This window comes from Oncorhynchus mykiss, chromosome 12 (genome assembly GCF_013265735.2).
Source record: "Oncorhynchus mykiss isolate Arlee chromosome 12, USDA_OmykA_1.1, whole genome shotgun sequence".
NCBI classification, from domain to species: domain Eukaryota; kingdom Metazoa; phylum Chordata; class Actinopteri; order Salmoniformes; family Salmonidae; genus Oncorhynchus; species Oncorhynchus mykiss.
The window spans coordinates 46963286-46990135 of NC_048576.1; the positions used below are offsets into that span (position 1 = coordinate 46963286).

At 44.6% G+C, this 26850-nt stretch overlaps 1 protein-coding gene across 2 annotated transcripts in view; it reads right to left on the minus strand.

The window, feature by feature from the left end:
* LOC110537699 (transmembrane protein 132E) overlaps positions 1-26850 on the minus strand; it is a 385579-nt gene that overhangs the window by 51829 nt on the left and 306900 nt on the right. For both annotated transcript variants that reach the window (XM_021623939.2, XM_021623937.2), the window contains exon 3: positions 19565-19705. In XM_021623939.2, coding sequence (XP_021479614.1) covers positions 19565-19705 — 141 coding nt within the window. The remainder of the gene's footprint in view (positions 1-19564; positions 19706-26850) is intronic.

Genomic DNA, 26850 nt, shown 5'->3' on the forward strand with positions numbered 1-26850 from the left:
GAGTTACACGGGTGGAAATTGAGTAAATGCGCTTTAGGGATATGTTGTGTGGGTGACGTGTCTTCTTCAAATGGAAGGCCTTGTTAACAACGCCCTTTCGTGCGTCCTGGTTAGCTTTATTAGCTGCGTTATTGTGGGCCATCAGTATTAATCAACCTGAATGACCTCTAGGCTACACCAAGATCATTTTCGAGTTCCGTATCTCACATGGTTCTCGGTTAGAGTAAATTAAAATCAGCCCTGTTGGATGTGTCCACTGAATTGCAAGAAACTGTGGTTGTGTCTTATTTTCTTGAGCATGCCAAGGGGAGAGATATGCCTTGCTACTGTAGCTATCACAGCACAGCTCCGTAGCAGAGGATTGCTAAAGGGCTGAGACAGTGATTCACACAAGTCACATGGCTGGAGCTATCACTTCAACACTTCACCCCATGCTCCGGGAATATTGAGCTCCCAGACCTGGGTTAAAATCCTTCAACTAGCCTACAGTTGAGGCTCTCTCTTTCTTCTTCTAAGAGTTTGTACAGATATTACATAGCCCCACCAATTTTGAGACCCACCTTTCTAGCTTGGGGGGGATGCCTGTTTGGCATTTTATTTTAGCATTAATAAGTGTTACATATCAGGTTGCAAACAATGTAAAACATTTTTTTTTTAAACATTGTCTCTTTTTTTGTTTTCTTAAGTAAGGCAGCTCCAAAATGCAGGTGGGGCAGCCAGTGGAATATACAGAGCGTAGGGATTAGTAATGTTCTCTAGTGATTGGCTCAGTGTTCTGTCACTCATGGGGACACTATGTCACCAGAAAATCTAAGGGTAGAGCTTGAAAATTTCAAGCCCTTTGGTGCTGCCAAAGAGTTACATTAGAAGTACCCATCCAATAAGGCTAAAAGGTCATTGGCCACAGATAAAATTAAGTCAAATCATGTTATATTTATACAGCAGCTTTTATTGGACTGATCATGTCAACATCCTACTTTCAAAATCTTTGCTAGCAAGCTAGCAGTCATCATCATGAATCAAGTAAACAAATTCAACAATGAGTGGTTTGGAAGGAATCAGTGGCTAACTGCAAGCACTGCAAAGCAATCACTACCCTGCTATTCAGTAGAGTGGGTGTGTGGTCCCAAGTCTGGGTTTACAGATCTCTTTTTCAAGCTTAAAAGGATAAACATTCAACATTGGCCATGGTGTCAATCCAGCATGACTTCTGCCTCGCTCAAAACAACTGGAAACTCACAACTGGGAAATCTGTTTTCAGTGAGTTCAAGACGACTGGGGAAATACGTTTTGAACGGTCATCTAACTCGGAATCTCAAGTCGGGAACTCAGGCCTCTTTTTTATTTTATTTTTTTTTCACTTTTATTTAACCAGGTAGGCTAGTTGAGAACAAGTTCTCATGTACAACTGCGACCTGGCCAAGATAAAGCATAGCAGTGTAAACAGACAACAACACAGAGTTACACATGGAGTAAACAATTAACAAGTCAATAACACAGTAGAAAATAAGAGTCTATATACATTGTGTGCAAAAGGCATGAGGAGGTAGGCGAATAATTACAATTTTGCAGATTAACACTGGAGTGATAAATGATCAGATGGTTATGTACAGGTAGAGATACTGGTGTGCAAAAGAGCAGAAAAGTAAATAAATATAAACAGTATGGGGATGAGGTAGGTAAATTGAGTGGGCTATTTACCGATAGACTATGTACAGCTGCAGCGATCGGTTAGCTGCTCAGATAGCAGATGTTTGAAGTTGGTGAGGGAGATAAAAGTCTCCAAATTCAGCGATTTTTGCAATTCGTTCCAGTCACAGGCAGCAGAGAACTGGAACGAAAGGAGGCCAAATGAGGTGTTGGCTTTAGGGATGATCAGTGAGATACACCTGCTGGAGCGTGTGTTGCCATCGTGACCAGTGAACTGAGATAAGGCGGAGCTTTACCTAGCATGGACTTGTAGATGACCTGGAGCCAGTGGCTCTGGCTATGAATATGTAGCGAGGGCCAGCCAACTAGAGCATATAGGTCGCAGTGGTGGGTGGTATAAGGTGCTTTAGTAACAACACGGATGGCACTGTGATAAACTGCATCCAGTTTGCTGAGTAGAGTATTGGAGGCTATTTTGTAGATGACATCGCCGAAGTCGAGGATCGGTAGGATAGTCAGTTTTACTAGGGTAAGCTTGGCGGCGTGAGTGAAGGAGGCTTTGTTGCGGAATAGAAAGCCGACTCTAGATTTGGTTTTAGATTGGAGATGTTTGATATGAGTCTGGAAGGAGCATTTACAGTCTAGCCAGACACCTAGGTACTTATAGATGTCCACATATTCTAGGTCGGAAGCATCCAGGGTGGTGATGCTGGTCAGGCGTGCGGGTGCAGGCAGCGAACGGTTGAAAAGCATGCATTTGGTTTTACTAGCGTTTAAGAGCAGTTGGAGGCCACGGAAGGAGTGTTGTATGGCATTGAAGCTCGTTTGGATGTTAGATAGCACAGTGTCCAATGAAGGGCCAGAAGTATACAGAATGGTGTCTTCTGCGTAGGTGGATCAGGGAATCGCCCGCAGCAAGAGCAACATCATTGATATATACAGAGAAAAGAGTCGGCCCGAGAATTGAACCCTGTGGCACCCCCATAGAGACTGCCAGAGGACCGGACAACAGGCCCTCCGATTTGACACACTGAACTCTGTCTGCAAAGTAGTTGGTGAACCAGGCAAGGCAGTCATTAGAAAAACCGAGGCTACTGAGTCTGCCGATAAGAATCTGGTGATTGACAGAGTCGAAAGCCTTGGCCAGGTCGATGAAGACGGCTGCATAGTACTGTCTTTTATCGATGGCGGTTTTGATATCGTTTAGTACCTTGAGCGTGGCTGAGGTGCACCCGTGACCAGCTCGGAAACCAGATTGCACAGCGTAGAAGGTACGGTGGGATTCGAGATGGTCAGTGACCTGTTTGTTGACTTGGCTTTCGAAGACCTTAGATAGGCAGGGCAGGATGGATATAGGTCTGTAACAGTTTGGGTCCAGGGTGTCTCCCCCTTTGAAGAGGGGGATGACTGTGGCAGCTTTCCAATCCTTGGGGATCTCAGATGATATGAAAAAGAGGGTGAACTGGCGGTTAATAGGGGTTGTGACAATGGCGGCGGATAGTTTCAGAAATAGACGGTCCAGATTGTCAAGTCCAGCTGATTTGTACGGGTCCAGGTTTTGCAGCTCTTTCAGAACATCTGCTATCTGGATTAGGGTAAAGGAGAAGATGGAAAGGCTTGGACAAGTAGCTGCGGGGGGGGGGGTGGAGCTATTGGCCGAGGTTGGAGTAGCCAGGAGGAAGGCATGGCCAGCCGTTAAGAAATGCTTGTTGAAGTTTTCGATAATAATGGATTTATCGGTGGTTACCGTGCCACCTAGCCTCAGTGCAGTGGGCAGCTGGGAGGAGGTGCTCTTGTTCTCCATGGACATGGGCCAGGTCGATTAGAAAGGCTTGCTTGCAGAAGTGTTTTAGGGAGCGTTTGACAGTGATGAGGGGTGGTCGTTTGACTGCGGATCCGTAGCGGATACAGGCAATGAGGCAGTGATCACTGAGATCCTGGTTGAAGACAGCGGAGGTGTATTTGGAGGGCCAGTTGGTCAGGATGATGTCTATGAGGTTGCCCTTGTTTACAGATTTAGGGTTGTACCTGGTGGGTTCCTTGATGATTTGTGTGAGATTGAGGGCATCTAGATTGTAGGACTGCCGGGGTGTTAAGCATATCCCCGTTTAGGTCACCTAACATAACAAACTCTGAAGCTAGATGGGGGGCGATCAATTCACAAATGGTGTCCAGGGCACAGCTGGGAGCTGAGAGGGGTCGGGAGCAGGTGGCAACAGTGAGAGACTTATTTTTAAAATTAGTAGTTCGAACTGTTTGGGTATGGACCTGGAAAGTATGACATTACTTTGCAGGCTATCTCTGCAGTAGACTGCAACTCCTCCCCCTTTGGTGGTTCTATCTTGACGGAAAATGTTATAGTTGGGTATGGAAATCTCAGAATTTTTGGTGGCCTTCCTAAGCCAGGATTCAGACACGGCAAGGACAACAGGGTTAGCAGAGTGTGCTAAAGCAGTGAATAAAACAAACTTATGGAGGAGGCTTCTGATGTTGAAATGCATGAAACCAAGGCTTTTTCGATCACAGAAGTCAACAAATGAGGGTGCCTGGGGACATGCAGGGCCTGGGTTTTTCTAGAGCTCCGACCTGAAGATCACTGACGTCATCCAGCTGTCTTGAATGCACCATAAATCCAGAGAATGCCTGACTTTGATGACAAAGAATGGCTAAAAAATTGCCCACGTAGGACCGCCGCGCCACCTTCCTGTTCAAGTGAATACAGCACAACAAGGTGAGTCCAAAAATGTATTGTATGCTGCTGCATAAATTACGTAATATGCCTGGGAGATATGTATACTGTAGCTAAGAAAGTAATACTAAGTGTATGTTGTGTAGTAAGCTGTTAGTAGCCCATGTGCCTCACCCTAATAATTTGGTCCCAATTCCCCCCCTAATTTCGCCTACTGTTCTGACTTGGTGTTGAAAAAATAGTTATATTGACTATGTCCGTCCTATCTTGCTCATTAATGTCCTAATCGAAATGACGGAATGCCTCTTATCCGCTCATCGTCCGCTTATGCCGTAGTTTGCACATCTAAATTGTCAGTAGAAACCACATTTGTTTGAGCAAGTTAGCCATATCAGCTATGTTTTTTAAAAAGGCTGTAAATGAGGATCAATTAACTGTTTCGCTGCCAGACAAGGCTCCGCTGATAGCCAGGTGTAGCAGTGGTAAGGTGATGGGACTGCTGTTGTTGGGACTCTGCTGTTGGGATAGCTTCATGTAGGATCTAACTGTGTGTGGGACCTGTTGGTCACCGTTATAGTGCAATGAATGTATTGTTTAGTGATGTGTTGTGTAGTGGGTTTGCCCCTCCAACATTTACATGCTAAAATCGCTACTGCATAACCCTATAGACTAGGCAAAGACAAATGTGGCAGTCAAAAGATGTATTCAAGATGGCGCCGGAGAGGATGGATGCCGTTTTATTGGCTCTTAACCAACTGTGCCATTTTGTTTGTTTTTTCACAATTTTTGTAACTTATTATGTACATTATGGCAAATCTGACCATAATTCTATCCTCCTGATTCCTGCTTACAAGCAGAAATTAAAGCAGGAAGCACAAGTGACTCGGTCTATAAAAAAGTGGTCAGATGAAACAGATGCTAAACTACAGGAATGCTTTGCTAGCACAGACTGGAATATGTTCCGGAATTCTTCCCGATGGCATTGAGGAGTACACCACATCAGTCACTGGCTTCATCAATAAGTGCATCGATGACGTCGTCACCAAGTGACTGTACGTACATATTCCAATCAGAATCCATGGATTACAGGCAACATTCGCACTCAACTAAAGGGTAGAGCTGCTGCTATCAAGGAGCGGGACTCTAACCCGGAAGTGTATAAGAAATCCCTCAATGCCCTCCGACAAACCATCAAACAGGCAAAGTGTCAATACAGGACAAAGACCAAACCGTACTACACCGGCTCTGACGGTTGTCAGATGTGGCAGGGCTTGCAAACTATTAAAGACTACAAAGGGAAGCACAGCCGAGAGCTGCCCAGTGACACAAGCCTACCAGGTGAGCTAAATCACTTATATGCTCGCTTCGAGGCAAGAACACTGGAACATACATGAGAGCATCAGCTGTTCCGGACGACTGTGTGAGTAAGACCTTTAAACAAGTCAACATTCACAAGGCCGCAGGGCCAGACGGATTACCAGGACATGTACTCCGAGCATGCGCTGACCAACTAGCAAGTGTCTTCACTGAACTTTTCAACCTCTCCCTGTCTGAGTCTGTAATACCAAAATGTTTCAAGCAGACCAGCATAATACCTGTACCCAATAACACTATGGTAACCTGCCTAAATGACTACCGACCAGCAGCACTCACAACTGTAGCCATGAAATGCTTTGAAAGGCTGGACATGGCTCACATCAACACAATTATCTCAGAAACTCTAGACACACTCCAATTTGAATACCACCCCAACAGATCCAGAGATGATGCAATCTCTATTGCACTCCACACTGCTCTTTCACACCTGGACAAAACGAACACCTATGTGAGAATGCCATTGTTTTTTTGGTCTCTGTCTGTTCACTGAGTTCTCATTGGCAAAGGATATTTCATAGGAACTTGTCTTCAGTTCCTACAGCTTCCACTGGATGTCACCAGTCTTTGGAATTTGGTTGAGGTTATTCATTTGTGCAATGAAGAAGTAGCCCATCTAGGAACTGCGTAATATTGTTTAGAATTGGCCAAGACATGAAAAGTAGCGTTAGTTTCCTCTCGTCCTCTATTGAAATCAGATAGACCCGCATTCAATTTGATCGATTATTAACATTTAAAAATACCTAAAGTTGTATTACAAAAGTAGTTTGAAATATTTTGGCAAAGTTTATAGGCAACTTTGAAAATATTTTGTAGTGACGTTGCACATTTTGGAAGCTGTTTTCTAGATCAAACGCGTCAAATAAATGGACATATTGGATATATATGGACGGAATTAATCGAACGGAATTAAAAGGACCAATTGTGATGTTTATGGGACATATTGGAGTGCCAACAAAAGAAGCTCTTCAAAGGTAAGGCATGTTTTATATTTTATTTCTGCGTTTTGTGTAGCGCCTGCACGGTTGAAATATGCTACCCTCTTTGTTTACATTTGTGCTATCATCAGATAATAGCTTCTTATGCTTTCGCCGAAAAGCATTTTTAAAATCTAACATGTTGGCTGGATTCACAACAAGTGTAGCTTTAATTGAGTATCTTACATGTGTGATTTAATGAAAGTTAGATTTTTATATCAATTTATTTGAATTTGCCGCACTGCATTTTCCCTGGTTTTTGGCCAAGTGGGACGCGAGCGTCCCCTATCCTAGAGAGGTTTAAGGGCATGAAAGTAAGCATTTCACTGTAAGGTCTACACATGTTGTAATCGGCACATGTGACAAATAACATTTGATTTAATTTGAGTTTGATTAGTCAGAGAGTGCCTATCCACAATTCTTCCTTTGAATCAATATTGACAATTATAAGTCAAGAGCAACATCCGTGAGAGCATGCCAACTCGACCCTGTTGATTGCTTTACCCTTTGTTTAAAATTGAATTATTCAACGTGTTAACCGAGAATCAATTTCCATCAAATCTGATTTTCCTTTCGTCCCCACGGGGATATGGTAGGACACTGCATTTACAAAATGAATACTGCCATAATTAGGGAGCCATTTGCAAAAATCGATAGCCTAGTACAATGCATAACAAGAGGTGAGGGAGGATCCAGACAACAAGAAAGCATTAAGCAGTGGTGTGCTGGGGCTAAGTGTAAATGGGCCTGTGCTTAGAATAACTTCAGGGATGATTAAGCAGCAATCCAAATAAACTTTTGGGGGCAAAATAAGGCCAAACAACAAAGATTGTTAATTGGATCAATTGTGTCACCACATTCAAAAGAGCTAACCTTGTCCCCTTCAGACTATTTTGTGATGACTTGCAGATCAACCAAACACAAGTGTTGAAACATTATTTATACTCCGTGGTAGGATGCGTAATGATCTTTGAAAAAAAGACAAGTGAGATACTGGTATTTATTTATTCTTATTTAACTAGGGAAGTCAGTTAAGAACAAATTCTTACTTACAATGACAGCCTAACCCAGTCAAACCCTAACCCAGACAACGCTGGGCCAAATGTGCGCCGCCCAATGGGACTCCCAATCACGGCCGGTTGTGATACAGCCTGGAATCAAACCAGGCATTGCATCTCAGTGCTAGAGGAGTTACTACAGAACCTGGTTCGATTCCCTGAGTGTGTGCACCTATCAGAAGTCCATGAAGTACATGTTTATGAATGTGGTATTAACCTCTTAGAGTCGATTGACACATTTGTGCGTCAATCTTAGTTACATAACAACAAATCCCCATCAAAATCTGTCAGTTTAAGCTAGAGATATTTTGCCTTGGATCCGTCTCAATACACCTAGTACTTCTGCATCTGCGATGAAACGTGGCAAAGAAAGCCACAAGTGTTAGGAGACTCGTCTGACGTCGGTACCCGTCGATGTGCCAACTTCTGTCTGGTAGCATCCAAACTATTTAGGCTACAAACTAATAGGAACCCAATGTGGAAAGGGGAGATTCTCACGAACACGATGGAGTTCTCCATTTTGCTCTACGACCCTCACAAATGTCACTCGTCCGAAGGTAACCGGTAACGGATAAATAAATTAAAAAGTGGGGAAGTATGAAGGTAGTTTTGTGACTACACCAAAAAAAGGGGTTAAATACTGTATGTTATGTTTAAAGAATTAACCACCAGGTCCTCACATGTTTATTTTACATTAACATGGTACATATTGTTTTCATTACACTTATGATGAACACATAATGACTGTATGCTGTCATACAACAACGGCATCCTTAACACAGAGCATCACATGGTCGACATTAAAAGCAGTCACTATTCTTAGTTCCCTGTATAACGAACATGTAACCAGGCTATGGAAGAAAGTAATCTTTTCCTCTATCAGGAAATGCTAAATGCTTCGAAGCGCCGCCTTCGCCCAGAAGATTGATCACACTGTGTGATTGAAGATGAAAATATGATCAATTATTGGCCTAGATGTTATGCCAAACCATGTCAAATGAGGGCTTTAAACCTATTAGGCTTAATGTGGTAATTTAACTGGGACCATCTTTTGCACGGATCTACTCATACTACTTTTGTGGGCAAATGTATAAAGCAGCCCAGCATGGTCCATTATCTTAAATATATACCAATGTCGGCACAAAAAGACAGAACTATATCACAGTTAAATGTGCTTTCCAACAGGTCCCAGCATTAATGTTATTGCACTTAGCTTGATAAAGTGGGCCTGATTCTATCGTTTTTATTTACTTTTAACAGCTAGAAGGCCAAATCAAATGAAAATAGGAAATTGCCTACTATTTGTCCTCAGAGACTGCTACCTGGCTCTAAAATGTAGGCAAAACACATTAGTGACAAATTAAATGCTCTGAAAGGCTGGTCATGGCTCACATCAACACCATTATCCCAGAAACCCTAGACACACTCCAATTCACATACCGCCCCAATAGATCCACAGATGACGCAATCTCAATCACACTCCACATTGCCATTGCACACCTTGACAAAAGGAACACCTATGTGAGAATGCTGTTAATTGATTACAGCTCAGTGTTCAACACCATAGTGCCCACAAAGCTCATCACTAAGCTAAGGACCATGGGACTAATCACCTCCCTCTGCAACTGGATCCTGGACATCCTGACGGTTCATCCCCAGGTGGTAAGGGTAGGCAACACCACATCTTCCACGCTGATCCTCAACACAGGGGCCCCTCAGGGGTGTGTGATTAGTCCCCTCCTGTACTCCCTGTTCACCCACGACTGTGTGGCAAAGCACGACTCCAACACAATCATTAAGTTTGCTGATGACACAATGGTGGTAGGCCTGACCGACAACGATGAGACAGCCGATAGGGAGGAGGTCATGAAAGACAGGAAACATTCATTATTGTGTCTTTGGTTGTGTACACTTCTTAATTATGGGGTTCACATCTAGATATTGTGAAACGTATGTGATTAAACATGGAACAATTTGTGCAAAGATGTAATGTGATGTTAACCTTCTAAATGAGAAAATATGGGTTTTCATATGAAGTTAACCAAATCAATGGCCACGCCCAAGTGAGCATAGACATTAGGTTGGCATCATGAACTGACCTTTTCTCAGAAGTGTGTAAAACCACGTCCTACAACATTTACATGAAGTCGGAGAACGCTGGGATGGAGTCCCCATGTTGGAGTCCCCATTCTATAGGCCATTAGACCAGAAAATATGGAGCTGATGCTACATGTTGAAATGGTTAAGAACTACAACTCTATAGGTCACGGAGACCATACAGCTGTAGTTTTGGCTACACGGCTGGAAATGGTTCAACTCTGAGACTAATCGATCACTACAGAACAAGAGCAAACACTAGACGTATAATTACTACTCTGCAGCTAGAAATTACAAAAGTCTAGTACGAGAATACCGACAACCACGGAAGCATCTATTCTATGCAACAACCATCTGTACACCTGACGTATCCATTACAACAGACACTATCCAGAGCCGCTGAGAAAGCAACAACTACGAAATACATTATGACCTATGGGGAAGTTAACCAGAGACTCTGATGAACTGACTCTCCAGCAGATGGGCCGGCGATTCTCACAGAGAAGACAACAACAACATATGGGCATAAATATATACATTGCATTTATTCTCGAATGAGCGGCCATTCATGTGCATAGGATTAGCATTTAGATGAATATACAGTTGAAGTCGGATGTTTAAATGTATTTGGCTAAGGTGTATGTAAACTCAGTTTTTCACAATTCCTGACATTTAATCAGAGTAAAAATGCCCTGTAGGCCCGAGCCCCAAGTAATACATTTGGGCCAGATAACTCTCACCGGAATCGGCCTGAGCTCAATCCTCGCATCCTAGCCACATGACGTCGGCCGAGTCTGACTCTTGGCTGGAATCGACCCAGATCCACTGTGCTAGCTGGGATATCTACCATGATGGGTTTTACATAAGCATGAATTTCATCAACAAGAAGAACAACATTGCAGATAATAAACTTGATATCTCTAATATTGTATGGCTTTGGAATCGTGACAATACGTACTTTTGAGGAAAATAGGACATTTTCTCGACTCATATCCCGACTTTGAGAAGGAATTGTGTGATGGTTAGTTTAGCAACTGCATGACACAGCATGACAACATTTTATTAATTGGTTGATAATATGCTGGGTGGGGTGTTTTGTACACCAATGAGATTCCTATCTCCTTTCTCTAATATATTTGGCAATGCTGTTTCAGCTGTTATGCTTGTTTTAGATAATGTGTTATATATTGCATAGATCATAAATGTCATTGTGCTGCCATATTTCTAGACTTTTCCAAGGCATTCAATACCATTGAACATTCCCTACTTATTCAAAAACTGTCTGAAATGGGCCTGGACAATAAGTTTTGCAAATGGCTTAAGAAATATCTGACAGACAGGACACAATGTGTCCATTCTGATGGTATTGAGTCTAGTTTCCTGGATATTAGGTGTACCACAGGGGTCAGAATTGGGACCAGTTCTCTTTACTATTCATATGAATAATATTGGCCTTTGTATTAAATCCCTTCATATTTTTCTGTATGCAGATGATATGGTTAGCACTATTATTAATTAGCACTGATTGTATGTTCATGAATGTTTAAAAAATGAATTACTTTAAAATTAACAATGTGATTTTCTGGATTTTTGTTTTAGATTCTGTCTCTCACAGTTGAAGTGTACCTATGATAAAAATGACAGACCTCTACATGCTTTGTAAGTAGGAAAACCTGAAAAATCGGCAGTGTATCAAATACTTGTTCCCCCACTGTATTTTCTATTGGATTGAGGTCAGTTCTTTGTGATGGCCCTCCTGTCATGTACTGTCATGTTGTGTCTTGTCTCTGTCCTTTCCCTTCACCCTGTCTCCCTCTGCTGGTCGTTGTTAGGTTACCTTTTCTCCCCCGCTTTCCCCCAGCTGTTCCTTGTCTCCTCTAACTACCCATTCACCCCGTTTCCCACCTGTTCCCTTTTTCCCTCTGATTAGGTCCCTATATCTCTCTCTGTTTCTGTTCCTGTCCTTGTCGGATTCTTGTTTGTTGTGTTTCATGCCTGAGCCAGACTATCGTCATGTTTGCTGTAACCTTGTCCTGTCCTGTCGGAATCTGCCGGTCTATCTGAGCCTACCTATGTTTGGTTATTAAAGAAGCTCAGTTTAAGTTAGTTCGCTTTTGGGTCCTCATTCACTCACCATAACAGAAGAATCCGACCAAGAATGGACCCAGCGACTTCGGATCCTCTCCACTCAGCCGTCGGGATCCAGGGAGCGATGCTAGGCAGATACGAGCAGGAAGTGTCTGCTGCTCAACATGCCGTTGAGACCCTGGCCACCCAAGTCTCCAACCTCACAGAACAGGTTCACCATCTCCGCCTCGATCCACCGGCCACTTCCAGGGCTTTCGAATCTCCGGAGCCCAGAATCAATAACCCGCCGTGTTACTCTGGGGAGCCCACTGAATGCCGCTCGTTCCTCACCCAGTGTGATATTGTGTTTTCTCTCCAGCCCAACACTTACTCCAGGAGCACTGCTCGTGTCGCCTACGTCATATCTCTCCTTATTGGACGGGCTCGTGAGTGGGGCACGGCAATCTGGGAGGCAAGGGCTGAGTGTACTAACCAGTATCAGGACTTTAAGGAGGAGATGATACGGGTTTTTGATCGATCTGTTTTTGGGGAGGAGGCTTCCAGGGCCCTGTCTTCCCTATGTCAAGGCAATCGATCCATAACAGACTACTCTATTGAGTTTCGCACTCTTGCTGTCTCCAGTGGCTGGAACGAGCCGGCCTTGCTCGCTCGTCTTCTGGAGGGTTTCCGCGCAGAGGTAAAGGATGAGATTCTCTCCCGGGAGGTTCCTTCCAGCGTGGATTCCTTGATTGAACTCGCTATTCGCATTGAGCGACGGGTTGATCTTCGTCACCGAGCTCGTGGAAAGGAGCTCGCGCTCTCCGTCGCCTCCCTCTCCGCATCACTACCATCTTCCTCTGCCGGCTCGGGTGCTGAGCCCATGCAGCTGGGAGGTATCCGCATCTCGACTAAGGAGAGGGAACGGAGAATCACCAACCGCCTCTGTCTCTATTGCGGTTCCGCTGGTCATTTTGTCACTTCATGTCCAGTAAAAGGCCAGAGCTCGTCAGTAAGCGGAGGGCTACTGGTGAGCGCTACTACTCCTGTCTCTCCTTCAAGATCCTGCACTACCTTGTCGGTCCATCTACGCTGGACCGGTTCGTCAGCTTCCTGCAGTGCCTTAATAGACTCTGGGGCGGAGGGCTGTTTTATGGACGAGACCTGGGCTCGGGAACATGACATTCCTCTCAGACAGTTAAAGGAGCCCACGGCCTTGTTCGCCCTGGATGGTAGTCCTCTCCCCAGGATTCAGCGTGAGACGCTACCTTTAACCCTCACTGTTTCTGGTAATCATAGTGAAACCATTTCTTTTTTAATTTTTCGTTCACCTTTTACACCTGTTGTTTTGGGCCATCCCTGGCTAGTTTGTCATAATCCTTCCATTAATTGGTCTAGTAATTCTATCCTCTCCTGGAACGTCTCTTGTCATGTGAAATGTTTAATGTCTGCTATCCCTCCTGTTTCCTCTGTCTCTTCTTCACAGGAGGAGCCTGGTGATTTGACAGGGGTGCCGGAGGAATATCACGATCTGCGCACGGTGTTCAGTCGGTCCAGGGCCACCTCTCTTCCTCCACACCGGTCGTATGATTGTAGTATTGATCTCCTTCCGGGAACCACCCCCCCCCCGGGGTAGACTATACTCTCTGTCGGCTCCCGAACGTAAGGCTCTCGAAGATTATTTGTCTGTAGCTCTTGACGCCGGTACCATAGTCCCCTCCTCCTCTCCCGCCGGAGCGGGGTTTTTTTTTGTCAAGAAGAAGGACGGGTCTCTGCGCCCCTGCATAGATTATCGAGGGCTGAATGACATAACAGTGAAGAATCGTTATCCGCTTCCTCTTATGTCTTCAGCCTTCGAGATCCTGCAGGGAGCCAGGTTTTTCACTAAGTTGGACCTTCGTAACGCTTACCATCTCGTGCGCATCAGGGAGGGGGACGAGTGGAAGACGGCGTTTAACACTCCGTTAGGGCACTTTGAATACCGGGTTCTTCCTTTCGGCCTCGCTAACGCTCCAGCTGTCTTTCAGGCATTAGTCAATGATGTCCTGAGAGACATGCTGAACATCTTTGTTTTCGTTTACCTTGACGATATCCTGATTTTTTCACCGTCACTCCAGATTCATGTTCAGCACGTTCGACGTGTCCTCCAGCGCCTTTTAGAGAATTGTCTTTTTGTGAAGGCTGAGAAGTGCACTTTTCATGCCTCCTCCGTCACATTTCTCGGTTCTGTTATTTCCGCTGAAGGCATTAAGATGGATCCCGCTAAGGTCCAAGCTGTCATTGATTGGCCCGTCCCTAAGTCACGCGTCGAGCTGCAGCGCTTTCTCGGCTTCGCGAACTTCTATCGTCGTTTCATCCGTAATTTCGGTCAGGTGGCAGCTCCTCTCACAGCCCTTACTTCTGTCAAGACGTGCTTTAAGTGGTCCGTTTCCGCCCAGGGAGCTTTTGATCTCCTCAAGAATCGTTTTACATCCGCTCCTATCCTTGTTACACCTGACGTCTCTAGACAGTTCGTTGTCGAGGTTGACGCGTCAGAGGTGGGCGTGGGAGCCATCCTTTCTCAGCGCTCCCTCTCTGACGACAAGGTCCACCCATGCGCGTATTTTTCTCATCGCCTGTCGCCGTCGGAACGTAACTATGATGTGGGTAACCGCGAACTGCTCGCCATCCGGTTAGCCCTAGGCGAATGGCGACAGTGGTTGGAGGGGGCGACCGTTCCTTTTGTCGTTTGGACTGACCATAGGAACCTTGAGTACATCCGTTCTGCCAAACGACTTAATGCGCGTCAGGCGCGTTGGGCGCTGTTTTTCGCTCGTTTCGAGTTCGTGATTTCTTATCGTCCGGGCTCTAAGAACACCAAGCCTGATGCTTTGTCTCGTCTCTTCAGTTCTTCAGTAGCCTCCACTGACCCCGAGGGGATTCTCCCTGAGGGGCGTGTTGTCGGGTTGACTGTCTGGGGAATTGAGAGGCAGGTAAAACAAGCGCTCACTCACACTCCGTCGCCGCGCGCTTGTCCTAGGAACCTTCTTTTCGTTCCCGTTCCTACTCGTCTGGCCGTTCTTCAGTGGGCTCACTCTGCCAAGTTAGCCGGCCACCCTGGCGTTCGGGGTACGCTTGCTTCCATTCGCCAGCGTTTTTGGTGGCCCACCCGGGAGCATGACACGCGTCGTTTCGTGGCTGCTTGTTCGGTCTGCGCGCAGACTAAGTCCGGTAACTCTCCTCCTGCCGGCCGTCTCAGGCCGCTTCCTATTCCCTCTCGACCGTGGTCTCACATCGCCTTAGATTTTGTCACCGGACTGCCTTCGTCAGCGGGGAAGACTGTTATTCTTACGGTTGTCGATAGGTTCTCTAAGGCGGCTCATTTCATTCCCCTTGCTAAGCTTCCTTCTGCTAAAGAGACGGCACAAATCATCATCGAGAATGTTTTCAGAATTCATGGCCTTCCGTCAGACGTCGTTTCGGACAGAGGTCCGCAATTCACGTCTCAATTATGGAGGGAGTTTTGCCGTTTGATTGGGGCTTCCGTCAGTCTCTCTTCCGGCTTTCACCCCCAGTCTAACGGTCAAGCAGAACGGGCCAATCAGACTATTGGTCGCATCTTACGCAGTCTTTCTTTTCGTAACCCTGCGTCTTGGTCAGAACAGCTCCCCTGGGCAGAATACGCCCACAACTCGCTTCCTTCGTCTGCGACCGGGCTATCTCCTTTTCAGAGTAGCCTCGGGTACCAGCCTCCGCTGTTCTCATCTCAGTTCGCCGAGTCCAGCGTCCCCTCCGCTCAGGCTTTTGTCCAACGTTGCGAGCGCACCTGGAAGAGGGTCAGGTCTGCACTTTGCCGTTATAGGACGCAGACTGTGAGGGCTGCTAATAAGCGTAGAACTAAGAGTCCTAGATATTGTCGCGGTCAGAGAGTTTGGCTCTCCACTCAGAACCTTCCCCTTAAGACGGCTTCTCGCAAGTTGACCCCGCGGTTCATTGGTCCGTTCCGTATTTCTCGGGTCATTAATCCTGTCGCAGTTCGACTTCTTCTTCCGCGATACCTTCGTCGCGTCCACCCGGTCTTCCATGTCTCCTGCATCAAGCCCGTCCTTCGCGCCCCCGCTCGTCTCCCCCCCCCCCCCCCCCCCATCCTTGTCGAGGGCGCACCCATCTACAGGGTCCGTAGAATTTTGGACATGCGTCCTCGGGGCCGTGGTCACCAGTACCTCGTAGATTGGGAGGGGTACGGTCCTGAGGAGAGGAGTTGGGTTCCCTCTCGGGACGTGCTGGACCGTGCGCTGATCGAGGATTTCCTCCGTTGCCGCCAGGTTTCCTCCTCGAGTGCGCCAGGAGGCGCTCGGTGAGTGGGGGGGTACTGTCATGTACTGTCATGCTGTGTCTTGTCTCTGTCCTTTCCCTTCACCCTGTCTCCCTCTGCTGGTCGTTGTTAGGTTACCTTTTCTCCCCCGCTTTCCCCCAGCTGTTCCTTGTCTCCTCTAACTACCCATTCACCCCGTTTCCCACCTGTTCCCTTTTTCCCTCTGATTAGGTCCCTATATCTCTCTCTGTTTCTGTTCCTGTCCTTGTCGGATTCTTGTTTGTTGTGTTTCATGCCTGAGCCAGACTATCGTCATGTTTGCTGTAACCTTGTCCTGTCCTGTCGGAATCTGCCGGTCTATCTGAGCCTACCTATGTTTGGTTATTAAAGAAGCTCAGTTTAAGTTAGTTCGCTTTTGGGTCCTCATTCACTCACCATAACACCTCCAATACCTTGACTTAGTTCTCCTTAAAACATAACTATGGAAGTATGCTTAGGGTCATTGTCCATTTGAAGACCCATTTGCGACCAAGCTTTAACTTCCAGACTGATGTCTTGAGGTGATGCTTCAATATATCCACAGAATTTTCCTGCAGCAAAGCACCCCCACAATATGATGCTGCCACCCCTGTACTTCACGGTTGGAATGGTGTTCTAGGGCTTGCAAGCTTCCCCTTTTTTCCTCTAAACATAACGATGGTGATTATGGCCAAACGGTTCTATTTTTGTTTCATCAGACCAGAGGACATTTCTCCAGAAAGCACTATCTTTGTCCTCATGTGCAGTTGCAAACCGTAGTCTGGCTTTTTTTATGGTGGTTTTTGAGCAGTGGCTTCTTCCTTGCTGAGCGGCCTTTCAGGTTACGTTGATATAGGACTCGTTTAACTGTGGATATAGATACTTTGTACCTGTTTCCTCCAGCATCTTCACAAAGTCCTTTGCTGTTGTTCTGGGATTGATTTGCACTTTTCGCACCAAAGTATAGAATGTGTCTCCTTCCTGAGCAGTATGACGGCTGCGTGGTCCCATGGTGTTTATACTTGCCTACTATTGTTTGTACAGATGAACGTGGTACCTTCAGGTGTTTGGAAATTGCTCCCAAGGATGAACCAGACTTGTGGAGGTCTACAATTTTTTTCTGAGATCTTGGCTGATTTCTTTTGATTTTCCCATGATGTCAAGCAAGAGGCAGGTAGACCTTGAAGGTAGACCTTGAAAAACATCCAAAGGTACATCGCCAATTGACTCGAATGATATCAATTAACCTATCAGAAGCTTCTAAAGCCATGACATAATTTGAGATAATTGACATAATTCCAAGCTGTTTAAAGGAACAGTCACCTTGCTGCATGTAAACTTCTGCCCCACAGGAATTGTGATACAGTGAATTATAAGTGAAATAATCTGTATGTAAACAATTGTTGTAAAAATGACTTGTGTCATGCACAAAGTAGATGTCCTAACCGACTTGCCAAAACTATAATTTGTTAACAAGAAATGTGTGGAGTGGTTGAAAAACTAGTTTTAATGACTCCAACCTAAGTGTATCTAAACTTCCGACGTCAATTGTAATTAACAACTGTGTGTTGTCAATCCATTTTGTCTCTCCCGCTCTTTTCTGGCTCCACCCCTTTCAATTGTCTAGCAAGCAGTCATACCAGTTTAGCCCACTAGGGACTTGTCAATGCATTGTGTTAGTAACCAATATCTACTCTTTGTTTGTTATGTATTTTTGTGATTATTTAGTTAGTAAATAAATAATTAAGCCAATTTGTATATTGCCGATTCATCATTTAGGCTAGGGTTCGTGCAGATATCCAAGGGTTTGCAACGTTCAGTAATGAGAATTGATGAGGTAATAACGATACATTAATAGAAGACTAATCGATAAGATATGACAATTTCTGAAGAGTCGATTCAGGAAATAGAGACTCCATAAACATTTTCCCGTGGTGCCCCGATTTCCTGGTTAATTAAAGTTTACATGATTAGTTTAATCAGGTAATAATAATTACACATAGAGAATTGATTTGATAAAATAAGAGTCATCACATTTAATGATAGTCCAAACACAACACTATCATTGTCCAAACACACCAAGATAGTTGCGAAGAGGGCACAACAAGGATTTTTCCGCCTCAGGGGACTGAAATGATTTGGCATGGTTACCCAGATCCTCAAAAAGTTCTACAGCTGCACCATCAAAAGTATCGTGACCGTTTGCATCACCGCCTGGTATGGCAACTGCTCGGTAAGGTGCTACAGAGGGTAGTTCATCACTGGGGCTAAGCTTTCTGCCATCCAGGACCTATATGCTAGGCAGTGCCATAGGAAGGCCCAAAAAATTGTCAGACTCCAGTCACCCAAGTCATAAATGATTCCATCTGCCACTGCACGGCAAGCGGTAACGGAGCACCAAGTCTAGCTCCAAAAGGCTCCTTAACAGCTTCTACCCCAAGCCATAAGGCTGCTGAAAAATGTATCAAATGGCCACTCAGACTATTTGCATTGACCCCCCCTTTGTGTTTACACTGCTGCTACTCCCTGTTTATTATCTATGCATAGTCACTTTACCCCTACCTACATGTACAAATTACCTCGACTAACCTGTACCCCTGCACATTGACTTGATACCGGTACCCCCTATATCCCTTTTTTCTTTGGATTATTTAGTAAATATTTTCTTAAAACTACATTGTTGGTTAAGGGCTTGTAAATAAGCATTTCACGGTAAGGTCTACACATGTTGTATTCGGCGCATGTGACAAATAACATTTGATATAATCATGGTTACCTTTGCCCAGTGACAGGCAAAGATATTGCTGCCATATTTGGCAATGACAGAATCCCATCTCCATGGCACTGTAATGCAGCGACATATAAAAGTTAAACTGTACATATAATTTTGCCATTTTTCTATTGGTTTTGTCTACACATAAAATGGATCCATCACTGAAGTTGATAATCAAGCTGTAAAAAGGATGCATTTGAAAACTACAGTTTAATGTAGTGGTCCCCCAATCAGCTTTCTGCCAAGCAGGGAAAAATGTTGAAATCTTTGGTGTAAGCATATATTTTAAGCGTATCATACCTTATCTAAATATATTTTATATGGCTTTGCATTTAAGCAATTTATTTAACAAAGCATATCCAAAGATTTTTTGGACAGATACCCTAAACTGGATCCATATCTACAGTATATTGCAAATGGGTCTATTGTAAATAGGATGTTTTGAAGATGTCTCGTATCGTCTTTCAAAGAACAAACCATCTTAAAGTTTTTACTGGGCACGACCACCTCACTCACTCTGTGGTGTTTAAGTTAGATGGTTTGTGTTTAGTCACAAGGCTGTTGACTTACCCGGCTTGTACTCCTTTGTTCTTGTTCACGTTGATGGTGGTGATGGAATGCTTCGCCCCGGACTGCACCTCCCAGTCCACAGTCCACTGGGCATTCTTTGACTTGGTTTGCAGAAGATTCACCCCTTTCTTTGCCTTGACCCTGTAATCAACAGATAAAAGGAATAAACTTTATGAACAGTTCATGATTTATCTGCGAGGTCAGAGGTTGTCGGTTTGTTTTTATACTATAGTTCCATCATGTGCACTGTAACACATTGGGGCAAATGCAATTTCAAAATTTCAATCATTGAAATTTAAGGTAGATCAGTGGCCACCAGCCGGTCGATTGCGGCGTTCCTGGTCAATCATTAAACATTTCTGTAGAATAGTTAACGATAAAGCCTTGCGCTCCTTGTGCTGTTGGAGGTAGATGCACTTGATTCAGAAGCCCTGCATACCGGGTAGGCAAAGTTCTCATTTTGAACCATTTCATTTGCCTGAAGGGAGCTGAATCAAGCTAAATCAAGTGTGCCTACTGCACTGGCTAATCGGATAGCTTAAATCACTGAGCCTACAGCTTCCACAACACCACAGAAAAGTTTGATAATAGCCTACATGAGATTTCAACAGTCAACACTGTTTTTATTCAATACTTTTGCAAAACATAAGACGTGCTTCTCCTACTTCCACTCGCACTACAACCAACACTGCAGCTACAATTAATGTTTCAGTAGGCATGAATTTTCATTATTAGCAGCTTGTCGTGTCTATTTTTATAGCGAGGAATATTTCACCTTCTCTGGTCATAGGAACAACATGAATTTGTGCATTAGGCATAGAAAACCTGGTGCGACTCAAGTTTCACCATCAGGTTAGGCTTACTGCACAAACATAATTCCTACAGAACAATTTTTATTAGGTTAATGTTGCATAGGCTAACATTTTTTAAGTCCTGTTAAAAACAATAATCTGAGCGGTAGATCTCCGCTTGCTTTTTGATTCCGAAAGTGACCTCGACTCCGAAAAGGTTGGTGATCGCTGATGTATATGGACAATGTGGTGATGCATCTTATCTAAAGACAAAGGCTATTGCACTCAAGAGTATTTCTCATCCAGCCAACTGTATATTAAGCATCAGGAAAATTATAAAAATTCACTCCATATTCTTTGGTTCCATAATCTTTTGAGAGAGCTTGAAAATTGTACTGCACAAGGGTTTTTAAGACTATGATCCATTTCAGTGACTCTGATTAATTCCCCCATATAAATGAGAGGGTATGAGGAATGTGAATTGAGCTTGCCCTAGCACTCGCACAAAGCCGAGTAATGAGTGAGTGTAGCAAATCAGAAAGGTTCAGCCGTGACTAGTAATAAGCACTGATTCTGTAATACTCTCGCCAGCTTTGTAGCTCTGATAGAGGAAAATGGAGGAGCCTGTGTGAACTACTTCGGCTAAGACATTATTTATTAATTCCACACAGATGCCGTCTGCCATGGCAACTTCTATTAAGCACTGCGCTGGAGTGGATGACTGCTAAACAAGAGCGGTTAGCTCTAAATGCTCCTAATCCTTCAAGGCCATATAGCGAAAATGTTTTGAGTACAAACACATGCTCTGAAAGAGCATTTAAGAAATTACTTCTCTATAACACTCAATGTGTTTTAATGAACTGTTGTATGTAAACTTGTATGTAACTTATGGAGAATCATCTTGTTTAGCACATATAGCTAACCTGGATTGGTGCATAGCTCTTCATCCATCTAGTCTTGAATACATTTCTCAGATTGTCAAAGAGTGTGGTTAACACCTTCAAACACAACAATCCAGTGATGGCTCTATGCAACGGAAAGCAACTATATTGAGTGACAGGCACTCCTTGCCTCTGGATCATGAACAGCAATCTCAACAATCATCTCGAGCACTCCAATATCTATCTTGTTTATCACTCCAAGTAAACAGCTTTGAGGTTTGACAGTCAGTACAGAGCCTTGCAGCTGAAGAGCCAGAGGAAAAGAGAAGGAAGAAAACCTGCCTGGCAGGGATATGTTCTTAAGAGGGGCATGCTGGGAAAATTTGAATGTTCGAGCCAAGGAGATATCAGAGGGGATCGCAAATCAAAAACCTGCAACTGCCAATGTTCACATCTGATACAGAATTGACTCATATCTTTGTTGCAGTGCGGTGGCAGACACAGCTGGGAACCAAATTGTGTGTTTTGCAGAGGTTTGATGGTAACTAATTAACATAACATGATGATGCGTACAGTTAAGGCTTGTCAAAACAGCAAACTCCTTCACATTGTGAAATTTTGGCGGGGATGAGAGTCAGCCGTATGCCTGGCAGGTTGTTCTGCGACCTATACATCGGAATTCTGACCATATTTATTCAGGCTCTTGTAATCATAATCAATTTTATTTTATTTAACTAGGCAAGTCAGTTTAGAACAAATTCTTATTTACAATGACGGCCCCTTGTTCAGGGGCAGAACGACAGATTGTCTCCTTGTCAGCTCAGGGATTCGATCTAGCAACCTTTCAGTTACTGGCCCAATGCTCTAATCACTAGGCTACCTGCCACCCCAAGGCTGACCAAACACTTAAAAATGGTGACAGCAAATTAATTGAGGGGGTGAATCTTTCTGCCGTCTTAACCCTCAACTGGTTTCAAACGCTCCCTCCCTATGAACTGCCTGCTCCCTCTGCACTCCCTCCCTTTGCCTTTAAACTGGCTGCTCCCTACGCACTCCTTCCCTTTGCCTTTGAACTGCCTGCTCCCTCTGCACTCACCTGATGACTGGACCATGACCAAGAGAGGCTGCAGCTCCCTGTTTTTCAATGAGGCCTAGGTTTACTCTTATCTCCCGCTCTACGCTGCTGCCCGCCCTCTGAAAAAACACCTTCATTTTCAAATGGTAAATCTCTGAAGGTGCAAGGCAAGATTTGAATCTCTGTACGCAGTTATCGCACGCATCTTTCCCTAGGGAGTGAATCTGTGTGGAGGAACGGTGCACACCTGGAGTGTGCCCTTTCCAAACAGTAAACCCACAAACAGAGTTGGATTGGTTTGGTTCAGATGAAAGAAGACGGCTCTAAAGATCTAGCCCAGCTCCAAGTGTCACCTTCAGTACCAAGCTATGATTAGCAGACCACCTCCCGGTAAACAAGACAGAACACAGTGGGACTCTAACTGTTCAAAGTTGGCAAGGAGTCAACACCAAGACTTGGTTGTTAATGTGGTTTCAGCCATCTGAATCAATGGCTTATAGGCAGTATTAATCCAGCTAGTGTAACGGGCTATGTTTATTCTTCACATTTACACCAGTCAAATTACAGCAAAGAGAAGGTTTTAACTGGAAACGAAAATATTAATAGAAACACTGTTGATTGTTCTTTAGGTTCAAGTCTAGCGCCCAATCCAGCCATATCCGCCTCTTCCCTCACTTTCCTTCCTCGTTTTCAGGCTCTCCTAGACACAACTCTCCTGTGTGTGAAATTATCCAGCATCCACAACAAATCCTTTGTTTAGAGACCACTCACAGATTGCACATCAGTTTTTTGGCAGTTGTTAGAGGTAGCATGTTGCGGTGAGGAGTGACAAAAACAAACATTTGACCATGTTGGCGGTGACAACAGCTCACAGATAAAGTGATTTGCCAACGTTGGGAGGCCAACGTTGGGCTTTCACGTCGGTGCCCTTGGCAGACCTCGATAAGCAAATGCAGGGGAAAAAGTTAATAAATAGGAACTAAAATGTCAGCACTAGAATTTCTCAAAGGCATAATCTGCACTCCTTTTTGCTCTACTGCAAAAACAGGGCCTCTTCAACAACTAAATTTGGTCAGCAAAGCCTTTTTCCACTCATCTGTCGACTGAAGCTCCATTCATTTCTCTGATAGGCCACATTAGAGACAACTTCTCCACTTGGAGTTCTGCAGTCAAAACAGATTCCCACTCCATGACAATATATTATTTGGCTATCAATGTATGCTTGTCCTTGGCCCTGTGCTTGATTCCTTTGCCCGTTTCATGTGATGTGATTCAATCCATGACATAACAGCTCGGCATGATATGTTTAAGGAAGCTTGCGAAACCTTATTATATGTTTCCAGGATTTTGCACCCTTGAATTGGCAGCTTTTAAAAAAAATGTTACTTAACTAGGCAAGTCAGTTAAGAACAAATTCTTATTTACAATGACGGCCTTCCCCAGCCAAACCCGGACGATGCTGGGGCCAATTGTGCGCCGCCCTATGGGACTCCCAATCACGGCAGGATGCGATATAGCCTGGATTCGAACCAGGGGCTGTAGTGATGCCTCTTGCACTGAGATGCAGTGCCTTCGACCGCTGCGCCACTCGGGAGTCCGAGTTTGATGTAATGTGAGGCTCAAACATATTCCGGTACCACTTCACTTAAGCCATGAATTGCACTGACAGAGCTATTATTTCAAAACTGCCACAACAACCATGGATTATGTTTACAAGGTGTGCTGCAAGTGACTGCTGTAGAAAATAGCACAAGAGACTATTAAATAACCCTTTAACCACAAAAGTACCATTCAACCCGGGGTTCATTGAAGGTCCACAAGCAGTTCATGAGTAGTTATTTATTGAATTGTGATCTCAGATATTGTGTATGCCAGACCTTGAGACTCACTGTTCGGCATTAAAATACAATGTTGACCATAGTCCTTTCTGATATCCCTCAAACCTGTATATTATATCAAAAGTAAAGTCTCGTCAGGCCCAAAGTTGACTAAAGAGATAGAGAGAGCGAGAGAGAGACCTTAGTTTTGCATCGCCTCGGGGGAGCAGCACATGCCTCCTGCTCATTATTGTGGGAATATGAGAGGAACATCAATACGAGGATGTGTCAACCTCCCTCTCTAGCCATGTGGACATTCTGCCATAATTGGCAGCGGGCAGCCATCAGGACAGATGTTCGCTTTGCAAAGAGATGCCTGGCACCCCAAAAAGATTGGATGCACTTGTCACACTGCTGATGCTCGTCTGATGGTAAACCGAGTGGCCAGCCTAGGCCATGTGACGGGGCAGCCGCCACGGGTCGGGAATTATCAGCATCTTCAGTAATCTCTCGCTAAAACAAAAGACGATATGGGACGTGGACAGCGAGGGATGACCCGACAGTCAGGATTTACACTAATCTGACAAATCATCTGAGGAGAAAAGGACCAAAGGCACGTATAATAGTTTTCTTGGGGCTCTTTCGAAGATGCAGAGTATAGGAGCGTATAACTGTCGATCTGACATGAGCATGCGTAAAGTGTATTCATCTGAGAAAAACAGTTCTGACAAAAGCAGCAAAGGGTAACCGAATAATGACGATCACGTTTGTATTCGTAACTATCCAACTACCAGTCTCAAAATGCAAAACAACTTTTAAGTTATCCTGATTATTTGAGCTGATAAAAGTTTGCACTTAATTTGATCAGCTTTACACCTGGCTCGTTGTTTTGACTCATCTAGCGGTCATGCCAGGGCTAAGAAGTTTCCGCAGACCAAATAGGCAATGAGAAAAAAGTGTAGAAAACCAAAACAGAGAAGATGTAGAGCTGCCTCATTACAATCACAACAAGAGTTTCAACAGCTGTTTCAAATATGGCTCCTGACTACTTACAATGAAATGCAATTACAGTACCCAAAACAGAGGGTGCCTGGGAGGGAGGAGGGGTTGAGAGAGCAGGTTACGGCTCCTGTCTTATCTTTAAGTAGTGAGGTGGTCTGATGTGTTTCCCTCAAGTGGAGACTCCATTATCTGTGCCCTGATGGCACTGATGCAAATGCAGCCATCTGCACACACACATACGCACGCACACACACACAAACCACAGACATGCAGGTGCACACACTCAGGCACACAAACACACATCCTGACGGCACTGATGCATGCAGCTATCTGCACACACAAACACTTATGCACACACACACACACACACAAACCACAGATACACACACACACAGGCACTGCATGACGGTGGTAGGGACAACGGTGGCTGGGAATCCGTCCTCCTGGAAAACAATTATTCTAAGTAGTTTTCCCATCAGCCAAAGCCATGAGCAGAAGACCCTCGGGTGAGCCAGAACCTTTCTGTGGAGGCAATCGGGGAAAAGCCGCTCTCCAATTTATTTGATAAGGCGAGTGGAACTGAGCGCTGCCAACAGCCGAAGAGAACAAGAAAATCAGGGCTTCTCTGAAACCAAGTTGCTGACATTTTCAGAGTTCACATCAGAGAGAGAGAGAGAGAGAGAGAGACAGAGACGTTTGCACATATCAATGCTGCCAGAACAAAAGCTAGTTGTCACATTGTGATTGGATACTCGGTTACTCTCTGTGAGGAATCTGAATACTGATACACTTGACAAGGTAAAATGATTTTCAGGGTGGGGGAGCTTTGACGATTACACCGGAAGCAGTGTGAGATTAAGTGCTGGGGAGAACTCTATTATTGTTATGCGGTTCAGAGAGCTTCTCCATCCGTCTTGATGCGGCGTCTCATCTCTCGACCCCTCTTGCCAACAGGAAATAAACATTAGCGCCATATTAATTTGATGTCGAGATAAATGTCATTTTGAGCACTTCTAAAGATCAACGAAATATCAGATTATATCCAGTGCTTATTGAATGTCAGAGGAAATACAGGAGACCTGGGATGGACTGACAGAGTAAGGAAACAAGAGGACAAAAGGGACAATCCCTCGATTTGGGTCAGCTTGGTTTTGGAAGGCCCCACATACATCTTAAAGCATCCGGTACAAAAATTAAAACTAAAAGAGAAAAACAAATCCCACCAATTGATTGAACGATTACACACAATGATAACAGTGGGGATAGGCGAGCACACGGCTTCCCAACGCAAACCTAGAGCTTCTAAACAGTGATGCCTCATGCTGTTGTTGCTGCTGTGAGTGGGCCAGTTATGTTCTCCAAAGGAACCTTCTTTTCATCCTTTTCTCTCACGCACCAACTCTCATTATGTTCACACTGTTCTGTCAACCATACCTCCCCTTTCTACTCCCATGCATGATTCCCTTCCTCCTTCACCCCCTCGCCCCTTCCTCACTCACTGTCTATCCTCTTCAATAAATCACTTCCAACACATAGCTGTTCAATTAAAATTTTACTAGATATTGCTGGGGGCTAGTCTGTCTAATCAGGGGCCCTGTAGATATAGGTAATTCGTCTCACTAACCTACTACGCCGGATGCCCTGATAAACCATCATGTAGCAGTCATGGCCTGTATTGACCAGCGCCTTTAAAGATAATTGCATTTTCATATCTCCCCAG